The sequence below is a fragment of the Perca flavescens genome, chromosome 8 (genome assembly GCF_004354835.1).
Source record: "Perca flavescens isolate YP-PL-M2 chromosome 8, PFLA_1.0, whole genome shotgun sequence".
Taxonomy (NCBI): Eukaryota; Metazoa; Chordata; class Actinopteri; order Perciformes; family Percidae; genus Perca; species Perca flavescens.
This window is the reverse complement of record NC_041338.1, coordinates 34,415,025-34,435,625: the sequence shown is the minus strand read 5'-3', so window position 1 is coordinate 34,435,625 and position 20,601 is coordinate 34,415,025. Positions and strand designations below refer to the sequence as shown.

The 20,601-nt window shown below is 42.8% G+C and overlaps 1 protein-coding gene across 2 annotated transcripts in view; it reads left to right on the top strand.

Annotated features, from left to right (window-relative positions):
* The first annotated feature begins 1,443 nt into the window (after positions 1–1,443).
* ptprz1a (protein tyrosine phosphatase receptor type Z1a) overlaps positions 1,444–20,601 on the top strand; it is a 143,311-nt gene continuing 124,153 nt past the window's right edge. For both annotated transcript variants that reach the window (XM_028585486.1, XM_028585485.1), the window contains exon 1: positions 1,444–1,811. In XM_028585486.1, the coding sequence (XP_028441287.1) occupies positions 1,751–1,811 (61 nt within the window). In that variant the 5' untranslated portion in view covers positions 1,444–1,750. The remainder of the gene's footprint in view (positions 1,812–20,601) is intronic.

The following is a 20,601-nucleotide window of genomic DNA, read 5'->3' as shown; positions in this document are numbered from 1 at the left end:
CTGACTGGCTAGTAGTCCTTACCTAGTTATTGAGCATGTGCAACTCCCAAAAAAGATGGAACAGAAGTGAGATGTCTCACTCTGTAGCTAAAACAGAGAGCTCAACACACAAGGTGAAAAGAGGAGCTGCAGCAATGTGCAGTACGACAAATATATATATATATTTTTTTTTTATTAAACCATGTAAACCTATTCTGATATAACCTCTAAATACAATTATGAACCTGAAAATGAGCATAATATGATTACTTTAACATAACTGTGTCCATGTTCCGACACATCCGGTCGGATGAAGTTTCTCGTCTTTTCGCTGTGTTTTCCTGAGCGATCGCCTCCAAAGTGCAAATAGAATTATATTCACACACACATCTAAGAGTCTGCGTGTGAATTTTCACGGTTATGCGCCAACTTTACATTAAATGAAGGAGCTTTTACAATCTGCGTGGTGCCCCAACAACTTCAGGTATTCCTTAAACTGAACTGGTGTCTGTGAGAGTGAACAGTAAGCTGCAGGTGTTCAGGAGCTTTTCGGGAAATAAACGATGTGAGCAACACAGCTTGTTAATAACATAACTGGATAATACTTTAGCTTTCTAGGGTCGGGGGATGTCCTGACCTCACATTGTCAATATTATAATAAAAAATCTTAATTGTGGGGTCCCCTGCTGGAGCTGCTTGTCCCACCACCCGGATAAGCGGTTGAAGATAAGTAAATAGATAAAGATTATAGATATATATGAGATATAAGAATCACTTTAATATTTCAGTTTATATTATGATTACACAACTAACAGCCAGACACAGAAACATGGGGGACTATGGGGGCCCACAGCTCACTTTTTGAGCCCCTGGGGTTCACTTCACAAGTGAATCTAGCCCTGCAAATCACTATACAGTTTGTAGAATAATAAAAATGTGTTTGGTGGCTCTTCAAAATGTGTTCGGTGGGCTGTTATGTCTTTATTTTGCAATGGTTCTTTTTTTTTCTTTTTATCTTTCGTTCCCAATTTTCCTCCTATCTTCCCTTTATTCGTCTCATTCCCCCTTTTCCCATCATAATTTCTTTTTTGTTCTCTTTTCATTTTATTTTCCCCGCCTTTTTTTTTTTTTTTTTTTTTTACTTAGGCCTATTGCTATGGATATTCCTCCACTTAATTGCTTTCCTTTTTTTTTTTTAATTCCCATCCTCCATCCTCCACGCTTCCATTATCTTTTCCTCCCTAATATAATAAATTATTTCTTTTTGGCCAATCTTATCTTTCAAATCCCTCTTAACTGTTCATAATTCTAATATTGACTCTGTTCTTGTATTAATTCATGTATAAAAAAAATCATAAATAAAAGAGTGAAAGAATAAAATGTGTGTGTCTGTGTGTGTCTGTGTGGTATACAAAACTATAAAACATAATGTCATTCTAACTCTACCTGTTTGTCTCAGTTGTGGTGGATGTGTGTGGGGGAAGTGAGGCCGGTGTGTCTGCGGGCTGTGGGCGGTGCACAGCTTCAGTCTGGCGGCTCGGCTTCAGTCAGTCACTCGGTGCATGTGGAGGAGAGCGGACGCACCGGGACCCGGGATCTGTACCTCACACACACGGCAGTAAAACCCCCCCATCCGACCGACCGAACGGCAGGCAGGCAGGCAGAGCGGAGCAGCATGGAGCTGTGAGGGCTGCGGGCCGACCGGGACCTGCTCCCCGAACATCCCACTCTCATTTGTTTATTTACCATCTTTTTTTTTTTTATCCCCAAAATGGAGACTACAGGCTGCTGGCTGCTCCTGGCTGCACACTTTATCCTCTTCTGCCAACAAGGTAAGACGGGCTTTCATTCATGTTTTGTCCTCGTATGACTCCAAAACCCTGAAACTTTTTCTTAAATGTTTCAAAATGGTATGGAGACCGAGGTTGTAGTTAATAAACCGGCTGCGCTAACTTTGAGGAGACTGCGCAGGTGCTCTAGTCCCGAAGAAGCCCTCGTCCAGTCTGCGTATTTGTATTGTATGTTATTATTTTTATTTCCAGAATTTAGTTTAACGTGTTGTGCTTCTTTGAAAACATTCAAGTAAACGAATCCATATCTTCATTTTTTTTTTTTTTTTAAACAAACCGATTAAAACGTTTTGAGAGACGCAGGACGTCACGTATCAGCTCCAAACCGGAGCTGTCAACCATGAAAAGAGGGGTTTGGACACGGTAGTCTGACTGGCTTGTTAAGGGTGTCCAGAGGCTCCATATCTGGCAACAACAACAGCAGTAATCCCATAATGCTTCTCAGAAACAGACAATATCAGTGCAAACACTGTAAGCTAACACAAAACGGGTTTATTTCATTTTACTTTCATGTTGGTGTAGGAGAGAATTGCATATGAAAGTGTATGTATATAAGTTCAAGGGCGTAGGTTTAGTATCAACATTAGGGGGGGGCATATTTCCCCCCTAATGTTACTGGTAGTAGGGCTGGATCCGAATATTCGACAATACGGATATTTATTTGTTGGTTAGGTGTTAGATATGTAATTTTGGGATTCAAATATTCACTTTTTGTTTAGTTTTCCCCCTCGATGCTGTAATAAAGTAGAGACGGATTCAACTTTTGGAGAAATGCAACCCTTAGAAGCGGGGAATATGTTGTCTTTCATATTTTTTGAGGGGGAGAAATCTACCTCTTCTAAATATTGGGGGCACAATTGCACAATTAATCGCAATGTTATCGAAATCGCAATATGGACTAGTGCAATATCCAAATCGCAGGGGAATCGCAATATTTGTTAAAAGCAAAATATGTGTCAAACCATTCTGAATTAAATAATTATGTATTGTGGTGCTGCGGAGAAGTCCCAGTCTACAAATGCTATCCTACAGAAAACATCTTTTGTTTGGTACGGATTCCTTGCAGAAATCACACATTTTTAAAATTTTCACATTTTTCAATGAGAATAAGGACGCAAAAATCATCATTCCCTCCAATATCGTGAATATCGCAATATCAGTCAAAATAATCGCAATGCGATATTTTCCTAATCGCAGATCGAATAAAATATTCACAGATTCAACTTTTGGTGAAACGAAGAAGGATATAAAGATGTTTTGAGCCTCTTGCACTGTTATTTATTTATTTTTTTTACCTCCTTTAGGGAGTGTCTTGTCTTTTATATTTTTTGAGGGGGACAAATCTACCTCTTCTAAATATTTGGGCGGAGAGGGGGAGAGGGGGGCATATCCCTGCACCCCCCCAGAAATCTACGCCTATGTATAAGATATTGTGATTGTGAAAGCTTCATTTAAGCAGCAAGGCCCTGAGGTGCCTGATCAGGAAGAAACTTGTTGTGATGTTGAACTCTCAGTTTTAGGGTTTTTGGAGACTTTTGGAGTCTGTCTGCTGTGATGTTTTTTCAGGTTTAATTGCTGTGTGTGTTTTGGCCTGTGGTGACTGTTCCAACCTGCCTGTTTACAAAAAAATGAAGGGATGCAGGTTTTTTTTTCTTCTTCTTTTTCTAAATAACGAACACGAGACGTGAAATATCAGGCAGGGATGGAGCTTTTTACCCAGCCGGGAGTGTTCAGGAGCCAGTAAACTTCCTTTTTTGATTTGATTCACAGCAGCGGCAATGCCAAGTGACCACGTTTTATGCTCTCCAGAATGATTGTTGGAAACCTGTTTCAGTACAAGATGATAGAGAGCATCACGCATCACCACTTGCTTTGTCTCCTTTGTGGTGCAGGGAACTAATTCCCCCCCAAAGATCCATTTCAAAAAGACAAGAAAGTTCTTGCACACACTTCAACTGTTCATGTGGTTCATTTGGTTGAGGTTTCGGTCCCAGGGACCTACTATGTTTCTTGATTAAAGGAAAAATCCGGCGCAAAATAAACCTAGGGGTTAAAGGTCCCATGGCATGACAATTTCACTTTTATGAGGTTTTTTAACATTAATATGAGTTCCCCCAGCGTGACTATGGTCCCCCAGTGGCTAGAAATGGTGATAGGTGTAAACCGAGCCCTGGGTATCCTGCTCGGCCTTTGAGAAAATGAAAGCTCAGATGGGCCGATCTGGAATCTTCTCCTTATGAGGTCATAAGGAGCAAGGTTACCTCCCCTTTCTCTGTGTTTTCCTGCCCAAAGAATTTGGCCCACCCATGAGAGAGAGAGAGACATCACGGCTTTCAAACAAGCAAAGTGGCAGTTGGTCAAGGCCACACCCCCACCCTCCACCTTGCCCCCCCCCCCTCTCCTCTCAATAGCTACAGACACAGAAATGGCACATCCTAAGGAAAGATCATTGTGGGACTGGCTCTAGTGGCCGGAATTATGAATTTTGGGAAAGAGACTTCAGATACAGTATTAGGGGACCACTAAGGTCTATATAAAAGAGACTTCAGATACAGTATTAGGGGACCACTAAGGTCTATATAAAAGAGACTTCAGATACAGTATTAGGGGACCACTAAGGCCTATATAAAGAGACTTCAGATACAGTATTAGGGGACCACTAAGGTCTATATTAAAGAGACTTCAGATACAGTATTAGGGGACCACAGAAAAACGACCAAGACGTTTAGGGCCCTATTTTAACAATCTTAGCTCACGGCATGAAGCGCCTGGCGCAGGTGCGTTTAGGGCGTGTCCAGGGCATGTCTTCATTAATTAATGTTTTGGGCGTAACATGCAATAAACCAATCAGAGATCATCTCCCATTCCCTTTAAAAGCCAGGCGTGTTTGGACCATGGAGCATTGCTCTTATGATGGAGGATTTGCTGAGCAGGAAGGAGAGAAGAAACTGATCTGCTCGTGCATGAAGTTAAAGCGCGCAAGCAGATCATATTGTAATACTATTTCACATTGTAATGTTTTTTATTTGAAATCTTTGCGTGTGTGTGCTGCTGTGTGTGTGTGTGTGTGTGTGTGTGTAACAAGCATAGTGTGCTTAGTGTGTACACTATAAAAGTGTGTTAAAATAACAGCAAAATGCTGCGTTATGGACCTTAGACCAGGTTTTTGTTGGTCAATGGCGCGATCACCAAGAAACACCAAGAATGCACCCTGTAAGACCACCCACGGGTTCACAGATGGGCGCAGGTGCATTTGCTATTCAAATGATGTGGGCACTGGACGGGAAATTGACAACTGGGTCGGTCTTAAACTAGCAAAGACACTTGCCGGGTGCAAGATAGGGCCCCTAGGAAGGAACTTGTTTTGGTGGAACGTTTGTACGTACATTCAAGTAGTTTTAGTCGTGCAACAGAAAACTCAGATTGGACAGATAGTCTAGCTAGCTGTCTGGATTTACCCAGCAGAGATCTGAGGAGCAGTTAACCATAGTCCAAAGGAAGCCCAAGGCAACGGATATTCAGCCTAATTGAGTGAAATCCGGGCGGATTTTCCGGTGTAAAGGATACAGACTACGTCAAGGACATAGACTTCCTTACTTCCTGCTTTGCTCCCTTCATAATTCCTACGGCCACTAAGGGCGGCGTCACTATAAATGTAAATATAAGTCATAATTGCTGCTTGAACAAACGACTCAGGTGGTGATAAGGGACCCACCGGTGCATCCTGCAGGGTCAAAGAGGTTTAAGAAGTCATTGGCGATGAATCAAGATTTGTCACCATAAACCTGAACACTGGAAGGGGTTTCCAGCTCCAGTTTTATGAAGAGATGTGAAAGCTTTTGTGCCCGGGCCTGTGAGACTGGATCGGTACTGGACGGTTCGGTACCTGCAGAAAGCCCTCCGGGCTCCCTCACGCCTCCTCCCTTTTGCATTTGGGCTGTTTTGTTTCATTTTTTTTTTTTAAAGTGACGCTTGGGTGAAAACGTCGAGGCACAAAGGAGGCACCAGCTCGCTGAGGAGGCAGCGCAGGAATGGTTGATGGAAGAAAAGACACGAGGAGAAAACTCGCCACCATCTGTCCTCCCCAAAAGATATTTGTGAATGGGCAGTGCCAGCCGTGCCCTGCGCTCCGCCCGGGCTCACGGAGTCTCCGGGCCCCTTGTTGTCTAACAGGGCGTCTGCTGACAGATGGCCGTCACAGTCAGGCAGCCAGTCCATCAAACACATGCAGGGGGCCCAACACCACAGCGTGCCAACCCCGAGCTAAATATGGCTGATGGGATCTTTTGTTTGTCTTTTTTTTTAAAGGATAGAGTCACATTTTTTTAAATCCATCTGAAAGCACACAACTAAAAAAGAAGGTAAACCTATGGCTTATGGGACAGAACTTTTTAGTTTGAGTGATTCTATAAATTATGATATAGTTTATTGTTTGGTTTGTTGCTAGAATGATGTTGCCTCATTATTTGGACTCCTGCATCTTTACTCTCTTTACATCAAGGATCACTAAGTATTTTTTGTGTCATCCTTTTCAATCTATGTATTTGTGTGTAAATACTCTGCAAAGGCAGGTATGTTTGTTTGTGTGGCTCAGAGTGATTTTATTAATAGTGCGTTCAGGGCGTGTCCAAATCCACTTTTGCTAGTTTGATGGTAGAAGAAAGGGTCCGTGCGCTGCATGCATGGTTCTAAAGGGTTGTACTTAGTGTCTTCATTAATTCATAGGTGTGTTTTGGGCGTAACATGCAATAAACCAATCAGAGATCATCTCCCATTCCCTTTAAAAGCCAGGCGCATTTGGACCATGGCGCATTGCTATTATGATGGCGGATTTGCACCGTAATATTTTTATTTGTAATCTTTTGCATGTTTTTGTGCTGCTGCGCTTACATGTGTGTGAGTGTGTGTGTGTGTGTGTAACAACTATAGTGTGCGCGCGCTGTGCATAAGCCTGGGAGCATTTTACTAATTTGCTGTTAAAATAACAATGAAATGCTGCGTTATTGACTTTAGACCAGGTTTTTGTTGGTCAATGACACGATCACTTTCCGCTGCCTCAAGATAGCAATACGCCCAGAATGCAGGTGAACACACCTCCCTGTAAGATATTTACTATTTAAAGGTCCCATGGCATAAACATTTCACTTTATGAGGTTTTTTAACATTAATATGAGTTCCCCCAGCCTGCCTATGGTCCCCCAGTGGCTAGAAATGGTGATAGGTGTAAACCGAGCCCTGGGTATCTTGCTCTGCCTTTGAGAAAATGAAAGCTCAGATGGGCCAATCAGGAATCTTCTCCTTATGAGGTCATAAGGAGCAAGGTTACCTCCCCTTTCTCTGCTTTGCCCACCCAGAGAATTTGGCCCACCCATGAGAGAGAGAGAGACATCATGGCTTTCAAATGAGCAAAGTGGCAGTTGGTCAAGGCCACACCCCCACCCTCCACCTTGCCCCCCCTCTCTCCTCCTCAATAGCTACAGACACAGAAATGGCACATCCTAAGGAAAGATCATTGTGGGACTGGCTCTAGTGGCTGGAATTCTGCACCAAGGCTGAATTTCGGGAAAGAGACTTCAGATACAGTATTAGGGGACCACTAAGGTCTATATAAAAGAGACTTCAGATACAGTATTAGGGGACCACTAAGGTCTATATAAAAGAGACTTCAGATACAGTATTAGGGGACCACTAAGGTCTATATAAAAGAGACTTCAGATACAGTATTAGGGGACCACTAAGGTCTATATAAAAGCATTCAAAGAGCACCATGTCATGGGACCTTTTAAGGAGAAAAGATGAGTTTTGAGTTTGGATTTCCTCTGTGCAAACCAGCAGTCTAGATAATGATTCTGAGCGGACATTTGATGTCACATTTTAGGTCGACAGTAATGTAATCCAGTTTAAACCGTAGTTTGAGACTCGCATACTGTATAAATGCTCAATTTGATCCGGTTTGTTCTTTTGAGGAAAGACACAAACAAGACTGTGGTCACCTCGGATGACCTCTTCCTCGTCTTTATTTCCTCCCGTTTCTCTCTCTCTCTCTCTCTCTCTCTCTCTCTCTCTCTCTCTCTCTCTCTCTCTCTCTCTCTCTCTCCCCTCTGCCTCGTTTTATCCGCCCATCTCTGTCCAAATCAGCTTCGGCTGGCCAGACGTCCCTCGCTACCCCACTGACTGTCTGGAGAACCCCCCCCCCCTGCAGATTTCCAGTCGTGGTTAGTGGGGGTATTTGATGACCAGATTAGTGGGTATTAGGCTCAACGGCATTCACTCAGGCATACACAGGGGCCACCGGTCTGAATCCTCCCGAGTCGCCCACTCTTTTTCTCTGCACTGGCCCTCGGCTGAATGGAGGCCGGGGGTTACGTGGGGAAACAACCAGCCAGGTCCTCGGCGGAGGTCAGCTGAGGAGGCCCGTCCATCCCGCGGCGCCTCCTCAACCGGCCGCGGCCCGGTGAATTATGCTGTCAGAGGGGAGATTTGTTTTGTAACACTAGGAACGGGGGCGACTAGAGAAGGAAGGGAGGTGTTAGAGGACAGATTGAGGAGAAGGTGGGGCAGGGGCATGTGGGGGTGCAGAGCAATGGAGAAAAGAAGAGGGTGAGGGGTGGTTTAAGAGAGGGGGGAAGGGGGGTGGTTGGGAGTGGGGGGCATTTAAGCGTGACGCATGATGGCACTGCGATTTGTCCCAGTGGCGGCTGCGGTGAGGAGGAGAGGACGCTGTCATACTGTGAAGCTGGAGCAGAAGTGTGGGAGCGCAGTGTGTTAGGGTGTGTGTGTGTGGGGGGTTGTCACACACAAACACACACAAAAACGCACACACACACACACACACAAATTCCAACTGGAGGCCTCACAGAGAGATGGAGTGTAGGTTAAGCAGCACTCCTGCCTTCATTAGTCTTCGTTAACACCCCCAGGCCTCGTTACACCCCCCATCCATTTTGCTGTGTGTCTCCCATCACTGTTCTCAGGCCTCCATTCCCCACATCACTGTAAAAAAACAGCCGTCCTAACAAGTCGTTTGGTCTCCAATTTAGCAGGTGGATGTGTGTGTGTTTGTGTGTGTGTGTGTGTGTGGGTGGGTGGGTGGGTGGGTGGGTGTGTGAGAGAGTGTGGTGTTTAAGAGGAACTGTGGAGTAGTTTTTGTTCAACCCAATACCTGAGTTTTAGTACCAATAACTAAATGATGTAATCTTACAAATGTTTACTTGAGAAATTCAAACATGTATTAATATGTAACCAAAAGAGGCCAAAGTTGTTATAAAATTTTGTGTGGAGTGTGGCTGAGTTGCTAGAGGCTTCATTGGTCTCACATTGAGCTTTCAAGTTTGGTCTTTTCTTGAAACAACCGTATTATGCTCATTTTCAGGTTCACAATTGTATTTAGAGGTTATATCAGAATAGGTTTCCATGATTTCATTTTCAAAAAACATCAAACACAACAACTTTTTGTTGTACTGAACATTGCTGCAGCTCCTCTTTTCACCCTGTGTCAGGTCTCTGTTTGAGCTACAGAGTGAGACCTCTCACTGCTGTAACATCTTTGTTGGCAGTTGCACATGCTCAGTAGCTAGGTAAGGATCTTATCAGCTAGCTAGCTGTTTCTCCAACTTCGGCCTGTACCAGGCAGGATTAGCCGGAAGACTTCTTCTAACAGAAGGCGCACTTCCAACTTTGCGTGGAATACCTGCAGAACAGGGACATGTTTGTAGTTCTTTTGTAGATTATGGTGAACTGGTGTCTGTTGTAGCAGTGTTTTGCCATTGAGAACGAGCTAGCGCTAGCATGCTACGCTTAGCCCCTTCGTTTCGGCTAGTGACGTAGAAAGCCGTGCAGATTTTGAACAGCTCACCAGGAGACTGACGGCAGGACACATTCAGAAACCGTATCTCACTCAGAACACCATGGATGGATTGTTTTTTTCCAAGTTTGTATGCGTGTGGAAGCACCAGAGACACAAAATAACACCCCAAATCCCTGAAAAAGTTTTTTTTTTTCATAATATGGGCACTTTAAACAACACAGAATGAGGCTGAGGCTGCACTGAATAACAAAAGTGACTCCTTTTTTTTTCTAAAAAATATCCCGGATGTCTTGTGGATCAGTTTACACACACATTTCCCAGCCTGACATATCTGGCGTCTTTTGAAACTATACTTTAAAATAAAGGTCTCTCCTCAACTGGGTTGAAACAATGTTAGAATCAACACGAGTTTGTAAAGGAGTTTAAGACCTTTACTCTTTACTTCTTCTTTTTTTTTTTGCAGTGCATTTCCTCAGGGCCGGATCTCTTTTCTTTCCTTCTTTTGGTTTCTTACTCTTCCATCTTCTTTAACATTTTTTTTTTTCTGTCCAGTTCCTTTTTTACCCTTTTCTTTCCTCAGCTCTTAATCTCTCATTTTCTTTTCCTCCTTTTTACCACTTCTGTGCGCTGCCGAACATCTTCCGTCACCCTGCTGTCCCACATTTCTCCCCTTTTGGAGCCTCATGCCTTCATCCTTCTACTGCCCCCCCCCTCCTCTTCCTCCTCCTCTTCCCCTCTTTAACATTTTCTTTTTAATCCTCCTCATTTGTCTCCTCTCTCGTTTCTGGGCGGCTGAGGGATGAGGGATGCAGAGGGTGTTTTTTTTTTTTTTTTTTTTTGGTTAGCCAACCATCTTGTCTCTGCTGGTGTCCGCCTGGTGCTCTGCCACCACCACCCACCCTTCCTCTTCCTCCTCCTCTTCCTCCTCCTCCTCGTTGCCCACTGCCGCTCTGGACACTGTAATGGATGATGGGGCAGATCCGGGTGGCCCACTGCGTCTCTAAAAAGGTGGGGGCGGGAATGCACTCACACAGGGGCCCATTGCAGCGGAGAACAAGTAGTGCCCCCGTAGAGTAGCTGGTGGAGAGCCATTTCATTTGCCCTCCACTTTTCTCCACCGTTTTCTCCACTCCTCAGCTGCCTGCGAGTGTGTGGTCTCTCTCTCTCTCTCTCTCTCTCTCTCTCTCTCTCTCTCTCTCTCTCTCGATCCCGCATGTTCGATGGCCCTCATCTCTACAACCACTGAATGAGAAAATCCCCAAAAAAAAGTGACGCAGGAAAAGGCCAGCGATAAAAGGCCTGCGTGGAGGACGCGGGCCGGTCAAAGTCCACCCCCAGCCCCAACCCCCCCCTCACCCCTCCCCCCTCCCTCCCATTCACTGGCTAGTGGAGGGGATCTAAGCAGGTGGATGTGGAGACGCTTGAGGCAGATGTTGACGTGCACAAAGGGATTCGATGGGCCTCGACAAGGCTCTTCAAGTATTTACAGAACATTTACATTTACATTTCAGGCATTAGTCTGATCCTCTTATCCAGATCAGCCTCCATTGAGTACAGGAGAATGAGCTTAAATTCCTCGACTATCGACATTACAAGCAAACAGTAGCAGGGGGCCGAGGTGTACAGCACCGTGTCAGAACTCTAGAGTCTCCAAAGAAGTAAGAGTTGGAGAAGGAAAAAAAAGGGGGGGAACAGAGTCTCAGATATTTTGGGTGTTTCACCAATGTAAAACATCGGACTAACAAGTAAATTTCACACAGCATGAGTGGGTTTATAGCCACATGGACGATATGGAGAAAATCAGATATCACAATATTTTTGACCAAATACATCGATGACGATATTGTAGGGTTGACTCTTGATGCTTTCACAAAATATTTTTTACAATGACATTTTAGATAAAATCATCATCAAAAATGTGGTTTCAAGTGCAATTATAGAGAATAAATAAAAAAAATGTTCCCAGTTATATACTGACTATGTTTACATGCATGCACAAAAATAGTGTGACGTTTGAACAAATCTGCAATTCTTCAAATGATATACCCTCAAAAAAAATGATTTTTGGAGAAAATGTAGTTAGTATGTGCTTGTTATTATCAATTTGGACAACACAGTTGTATATCACGATATCTTGATATATGATTTAATCATGATATGATTCCATCGAAAGACGATAAATGATCATATTCAATTATTGCCCAGCCCTAACTCTAACATATTGCCACCATGTAAGGGTGCTATGCTATTTACACATCACAGCACGATCATCTGATTGCAGTCACATTTGTATTCACCTGATCAATGCATTCTCATTAACGTGTTCGTATGATACGTACGAAAACATACGCACGACAGTTCATATGATTATATCCTACAAAATTTAGCCGACAAAAGGTGACTGTGAGCCAGCATGAGGTGACGTTCGTTTCAGCGCCCGTTGTAGTTTTGTTTAACCGACAAGTATCGTGCGGCGACAACAGTTAAGCTTAGGCACCTCAAACGACTAGTTAAAGTGCTCATATTATGCTTTTTGGCTTTTCACTTTCCTTTATTGTGTTATATATATCTTTTTTTGTGCATGTTATAGGTTTACAAAGTGAAAAAGCCCAAAGTCCCCCCCCAAAGGGACTTACCATCTCCAACAGAAAACACTGTTCACCAACTGCTCCAAACAGCTCTACTGTAGTCCAGCCTTTACTTCAGAGACCAACGTGGTCACTTTGTAACACACGTTATAATGCTCACCTAGCTGCTAGCATGGTACGCCCTCATACTCTGCTTCTGACTGGCTAGTAGTCCTTACCTAGGTACTGTCAGGGCACGCCCTCATACTCTGCTTCTGACTGGCTAGTAGTCCTTACCTAGGTACTGTCAGGGCCCGCCCTCATACTCTGCTTCTGACTGGCTAGTAGTCCTTACCTAGGTACTGTCAGGGCACGCCCTCATACTCTGCTTCTGACTGGCTAGTAGTCCTTACCTAGCTACTGTCAGGACACGCCCTCATACTCTGCTTCTGACTGGCTAGTAGTCCTTACTGTCAGGGCACGCCCTCATACTCTGCTTCTGACTGGCTAGTAGTCCTTACCTAGGTACTGTCAGGACACGCCCTCATACTCTGCTTCTGACTGGCTAGTAGTCCTTACCTAGGTACTGTCAGGGCACGCCCTCATACTCTGCTTCTGACTGGCTAGTAGTCCTTACCTAGGTACTGCACATGTGCAACTCCCAAAAAAGATGCAACAGAAGTGAGATGGCTCACTCTGTAGCTAAAACAGAGAGCTCAACACACAGGGTGAAAAGAGGAGCTGCAGCAATGTGAAAAAAATTAAACCACGTAAACCTATTCTGATGTTGCCTCTAAACACAATTATGAACTTGAAAATGAGCATAATATGAACACTTTAAGGTTAGAACAAAGATTGAGGTTTGGGTTAAAACACCGCCCCCTTAAGTAGTACACAATCCTTAGTTTCCAGGGGAAATTCTTGTGTTTTCCCCTTAACTTCTTCCCAGACACAAACTCCGCTCCCCCTGCTTGTGAGCCCCACGTTTTAGACCCCCCCCCTCCAACTGTACTATGTTTCTTTGCTAGCGTCTTTGATAAACCGAAGCTAGCGTCACGAGCAGCAACATGTCACCGCCGGACTTACTGACTAGTTTGGGTCGTGTCATTTACTTTAGTCTGTGGCCCAACAGGTAAATTAGTGAAGGTGTTGACCTATGAAAGCATCAAACCTGCATTATAGACGAAGGAGATAAGAGCATATCCAGTTGTTTCTCGTCCACATTTGCTCAGCGTTGTAAATCGTATGTACGAGACGCACGGGCCGCTACAAGAAATCGTTCCTACCACAGGCAATACAACTTTTTAACACCTCATCACTGGGTGCTAGATAAGACTCTTAGACATCACATCTGCACTAAGGGCAACTTGCACAATAGGTTTATCTACATCTTTATCATTACTAGTTAAGCAGTTGTACATTTTGTATTCCCAACTTGTATATATTTTAAATATTTGCTCTTGTATTATTTCATGTATATTGTATGTATGTATATTGTATCCTATTATTTCATGTATATTGTATCCTAGTAATTCATGTATATTCTGTGCTGTGTGACTGATATTTTATCTATCTATCTATCTATCTATCTATCTATCTATCTATCTATCTATCCGCAAGTTATTGAAAACTAACATTGTGATTGGGCTTATAAAGTCCAACATTGCCAGGTATTATCAAATATATCGTAATTTTCCTTCTAAAGTAGCAGTTTGCATTGCATAGTTCTCTGCACCGCTGCAAAACAGTTAAGGACTTTTCTATAATCCACTGGAGAAAAGAATTAATAAATAGAATAAAGGTTTATTAAAACCGCCGAGGGGTGGGGTCTGAATTGTCAGAGTAGAAATACACTTTTAAACGGAAAATAATCAAACTTTGGAGCAGTTTCTGAGGACTTACCTTTGACCTAAAGTCTTACATTCAGGTCTGAGGGTAGCTAAAGACTCTGCAGAGGTTTCACCCAGAGGCACTCGGCCTTCGGGGTCCGAGGAAACGCTGTCCTCCTCCTCCTCCTGGTCGGACTGGTTCTGCACACGTCTGAAGCCTCAGAGTGAAGCCTCAGGTTGTGTTGACACACCTGAGCTGTCCAACAAATATGGGAAGTATTTGGGAGAAGTGCACTTCCCCCATAAGAGCAGTGTGAAAGCTGTAAAAGGTTAATCCAGCCACACAATTACAGCAGTCAAATCTAATTAGAAGCACCTATGAAGTTTTCACACTGTCACTGGATGCAGCTGACAATAGTTTGGGATGAAACCAAAGCTGATAACTGCCAGATGTGCTGTTCGACCCATAGATCAGAACAGGGATGTGTTTCTATATCGCATGTTAGAGCTGGGCAATATATCGATATTATATCGATATCGTGATATGAGACTAGATATCGTCTTAGATTTTGGATATTGTCTTTTCCTGGTTTTAAAGGCTGCATTACAGTAGATCCTTTTCTGAACTTACCAGACTGTTATAACTGTTCTATTATTTGCCTTTACCCACTTAGTCATTATATCCACATTACTGATGATTATTTATCAAAAATCTCATTGTGTAAATATTTTGTGAAAGCACCAATAGTCAACACTACAATATCGTTGCGGTATCGATATCAAGGTATTTGTCAAAAATATCATGATATTTGATTTTCTCCATAATCGCCCAGCCTTCTCGCATATTATTGTTGTTCCACTCCTGTTCAGATACGAGGGCGATTGATTCATTTTATAGTAAAAGAAAACCCAGTCAAAAGCCAGAGTTGATGCAGATGACGCACCAGTAATTGCACCCCAAAAATACAAAAAGTCAATTACAACCACTTGCATACAACAGCCATAAAATCACTAAGAACACAAAGACAAGCAATAACAAACATAGAAAACACAGGGAGCGCCAACCCGCCTAACCCGGTTAGCCATTGTTAGCAATACCAGTTGTTAACAATGCATTACGCAGTTTTTTTGTGAACACAAACTGCAAAACAACAAGTCCACAGATAGAAGTTGACCATGCCTGTGTGTACGACTGATTTAGTGAGCCACAAATGAGACAGAAGTGCTTATAACTTTATTTTACTGCAGCTTTCACAACTGTTCAAACAGGGGGCAGCAATTTTTGATTTTGAACTCGGCTGCTGCGAGGTTGTCCGAATTCCGAGCTTGGAAATCCGAGGTCAGGGGCGGGTTTCCGACTTTGACCTCGGAAAATCTGAGTACAAATGGAACGCACTATAAATCTCCAATTGACCGGTCAATGGCCAAGTTGCATTGTTGGTAATGTAGGCGCCAGGCTTTGACATTTGGACAGGGAAGAATGTGTGGAATAAAGACATTATCTCTGGTTCTGCTTAATCAAATCGATCGTGAAGTCTCTTTTATATAGACCTTAGTGGTCCCCTAATACTGTATCTGAAGTCTCTTTTATATAGACCTTAGTGGTCCCCTAATACTGTATCTGAAGTCTCTTTTATATAGACCTTAGTGGTCCCCTAATACTGTATCTGAAGTCTCTTTTATATAGACCTTAGTGGTCCCCTAATACTGTATCTGAAGTCTCTTTTATATAGACCTTAGTGGTCCCCTAATACTGTATCTGAAGTCTCTTTTATATAGACCTTAGTGGTCCCCTAATACTGTATCTGAAGTCTCTTTTATTTAGACCAGGGGTCGGCAACCTTAGGCACGCGTGCCACCATGGGCACGCGGGACCTTAACCAATGGCACGCTGGCAATATGTGTGCAAGAGAGTTATTGATGTGTTGAAATCATGGTTGAAATGCTGAAGCACTCTCTCATCCGCATGCCAAATTCCAACGTCCACAGTTGCCGACCTCATAGGTGCCGATACCGTGGGTGCTCCGGAGCTTGAGCACCCACGAAAAATACTGAGCACCCACGTGTGCCAGACTGCCAGTTCATTTTTATATTAATTTAATATTAAACATTGCAGGTGGTGCTAAGTGGAGCGTCTGTCATAGTGTGATTGGTCATGTCGGTGGCATTGATTTATAATTTCCCACCAAGCTGATTAAACTTCTCATCTCCAATCCTACCTGTGAGAAGTGGCGCTGTCCTGAGCTGAAAGCTAGCTTACTTTACGGCGTGTGTGTTCGTGTCGGCTGCTGTTCATTTCCTAAGGTTCTGAAAGTCAAACATTGTTGACTACTTTTTTTTTTTTTAAACTGTGTGCGCGTGTGAGCACCCACGGAGGAAAACATAAATGGGCGCCTGTGCGCGACCTGTTATTTACGGTAGTTTGATTGACTCATATCTCTGACTGGGAACAATACAAAGAGGATTACCAACAGCCGCTGGGGCAGATGAACTAACGCTAGTCTCGTTACTGTAAGTAGGCTACAATTAAACCTTCGTGAGTTAAAAGTCAATACTTATCAATGCACTCACCTGTGTAGACCGGCATCAACATGTAGAAAGCGATATTTCAATCTGCTCTGTCTGCTCAGTCCACTCTAGTCCACCGCGCTGTTTTACGCAAACACAGCTCTACTCTAGTCTGCAAATAGCTAATTTTTACAAAACAAGCTAAAAGAAAAGCTGTCGGTTTGTAGTCTATTTTTCTTAGTTTGCAGGGAATCTTGACATTTGGACAAATTCTTATAAACTTAAGCTGTCTGAAGAAACCATCCTCTCCGCTGGAGCGGTAAATATGGACGCATTATTAGACCAAAACAAATACATGTGGCTACTTAATATGCACGTGAATGACGCAATCGTTATGTTGTGTTCTTCATTCTTGATAATGACGCTGGTTGTGTTATTATTTTGCCACAGCACCGTTTCATTGAAAATGAGACATACAGGACCTGCTTATCAGTCCATTCGTCATTAAAGCTGGGCTTTTCCACAACTTTTCGCTTCAGGCTCTTTGACAGTGATATTTTTATCTGCCCATTTTCCACCAATCAGGACTGCATACTAAAACCATGTTTCCATAATAATAATATACAATAATTACATATATATTACATTTTGATGTGATGTCATAAAAAAAAATTAATATTAACATGGCACACTAATAAACAAGAAATTTTGAAAAGGGCACTTCATATCAAAAAGGTTGCCGACCCCTGATTTAGACCTCAGTGGTCCCCTAATACTGTATCTGAAGTCTCTTTTTATATAGACCTTAGTGGTCCCCTAATACTGTATCTGAAGTCTCTTTTATATAGACCTTAGTGGTCCCCTAATACTGTATCTGAAGTCTCTTTTATATAGACCTTAGTGGTCCCCTAATACTGTATCTGAAGTCTCTTTTATGTAGACCTTAGTGGTCCCCTAATACTGTATCTGAAGTCTCTTTTATATAGACCTTAGTGGTCCCCTAATACTGTATCTGAAGTCTCTTTTATATAGACCTTAGTGGTCTCCTAATACTGTATCTGAAGTCTCTTTTATGTAGACCTTAGTGGTCCCCTAATACTGTATCTGAAGTCTCTTTTATATAGACCTTAGTGGTCCCCTAATACTGTATCTGAAGTCTCTTTTATATAGACCTTAGTGGTCCCCTAATACTGTATCTGAAGTCTCTTTTATATAGACCTTAGTGGTCCCCTAATACTGTATCTGAAGTCTCTTTTATATAGGCCTTAGTGGTCCCCTAATACTGTATCTGAAGTCTCTTTTTATATAGACCTTAGTGGTCCCCTAATACTGTATCTGAAGTCTCTTTTATATAGACCTTAGTGGTCCCCTAATACTGTATCTGAAGTCTCTTTTATATAGACCTTAGTGGTCCCCTAATACTGTATCTGAGGTCTCTTTTATATAGACCTTAGTGGTCCCCTAATACTGTATCTGAAGTCTCTTTTATATAGACCTTAGTGGTCTCCTAATACTGTATCTGAAGTCTCTTTTATGTAGACCTTAGTGGCCCCCTAATACTGTATCTGAAGTCTCTTTTATATAGACCTTAGTGGTCCCCTAATACTGTATCTGAAGTCTCTTTTATATAGACCTTAGTGGTCCTCTAATACTGTATCTGAAGTCTCTTTCCTGAAATTCAGCCTTGGTGCAGAATTACAGCCACTAGAGACAGTCCCACAATGAGCTTTCCTTAGGATGTACAATTTCTGTGTCTGTAGCTTTAAATGCTACTGAGGAGGAGAGATGGGGGCAAGGTGGAGGGTGGGGGTGTGAGGTTGTGGCCTTGACCAACTGCTTGTGCCATGATGTCTCTCTCTCTCTCATGGGCGGGCCAAATTCCCTGGGTGGGCAAAGCAGAGAAAGGGGAGGTAACCTTGCTCCTTATGACCTCATAAGGAGAAGATTCCTGATTGGTCCATCTGAGCTGTCATTTTCTCAGAGGCAGAGAAGTATACCCAGGGCTCGGTTTACACCTATCACCATCTCTAGCCACTGGGGGGCCTTAGGCAGGCTGGGGAAACGCATATTAATGTTAAAAAAACCTTTTCATGCCATGGGACCTTCAAGTCTTTGTCTGACCTAAAATATACAGTATAAATGAACTCTCTTTAAATGTAGACCCACTGTAAGTCTCTCTGTGTATGCAGCAGACGGATGTTTCCACATCTGTGCGTGTAACCGGCTGGTTGACTGGTACAGTAGCCAGGGGGGGTGTTGGGGGTGAACAGCAGGAGGGCGGCACTAACCAGCTCCCACCAAACTGCTGCATCTGGACCGCCAGGAGCCGATTTAGAGTGGATCTTTTTAAGGGCAAAGTTCACCTCAATACATATCACACAATGTGTTTTTCTCCCGATTTAATTTAGATCCTCAACCGAAAGCTTGAAAGTTATAAATCATGAATACTTTCAAACAATTGATCAGAAGTAAAGAGATCATTATCATCTTAGATGTTTTACTTTTAGACAATCAGACATCTGTGATTTTTATTTCATGTTTGATGCTTCCACCAACAAACCAGTAAACATAATAATTTCATTAGGGCTGCAACTAACGATTTATCTGTCATTATTTTCCCGATTTAATCGATCAGTTGTTTGGGCCATAAAATGTCAGAATATAGTGAAAAATGAAGATCAGTGTTTTCCAAGATGACATACTCAAATGTCATGTTTTCTCCACAACTCTTTTATTTATATATATATATATATATATATATATATATATATATATATATATATATTTATTTATTCACATTTAACAAGCTGGAATCAAAGAAAAAATGACTTAAACCAATGTATCAATTATCAAAATAGTTGGCGGATAATTTAAAAGTTGGCAACTAATTGATTAATCTTTGCAGCTCTGAGACTCCTGCAGAGAGAAACCATGTTTTATAAGCTGTGTTTTATAATGAGGAGGAGGAACATCTGCCATCATTAGTTTACACTACTGACGGGGGGGGGCAATCCAGCACAAGTGTGTCAAGGTTGAAGAAGGACAAAGTTTAAAAATCCATAATTTCCTCTGTGTCTCGCCCCCCGCTGCTAATTTCAATTAGGTCATTCCTCAAAATAGTCACGCGTCCCCAAGGCATCGTCACAAAGTGTCCGCCTGTTAATGAGCCGGTGACTGTGCTGATGATGTTCGCCCGGTTACACCGAAGCAGCGTGCTGGATTCACGCAGGTGAAAAAGCAATTAGCGCGTTTGGCAGCAGACCTGCGGCTCCTGCAGGGTGACTCCTGCTGACGATGTAGCGCTGACATCATCTGGAGGCGGGACATCCTGCTGAGAGAGAGAGAGTGCAGGGTTGTCTGGACACAGGGCTCATACTTTGCTCTTTAGGAGACACTTTGAATTACAGCTGCGTTGATTAACCCTCATGTTGTCCTCGGGTCAAAATTTGACCCGTTCTCAAAACTTCTATATCCGAAATATGGGTTTCTTTTTTAACCAAATTACTCAAAAAATTAAGTACAATTGCAAATACTTGATTCCTACTTTTATTGAATTGTGGGTATTCAATTTTTACAGCATTTGAAAAAATTGAGATGGTTTCAAAACCTGACTAAACTTTGACATACGTCTGTGATTCTCCACCAACATATGTTCCTCTAATATAAGTCAAAATAGTATTTATAAAGAGCGATAACGGTAGTATGACAGACTGAAATGCTGCGTAGGGAGGCGGGTTGGGGTGGGGGATGGGTCAAACTAAACAGGACTTTCACCCAGGAGGTTCGTGTCCCATTCTTGTGTCACTGAAACGTACATTTTGTAACCACACCCACAATCTTTCCCTAAACCCAACTGTAGACCAAGCGCGTTCAGATAAAGCGCGTTTTAGGTATGATGCTAACACAAACGGCAAAGGCACCTGACCAAGCATCCGTATTTGACTCAATGGGAGTGAGAATGTGTTGACGGTAAACTGAATATCTTTGAGGACAAAACAAGACATTTGACGACGTCATCTTGGGCTTTGGGAAACACCGATCCACAATTTTCACAATTTTCT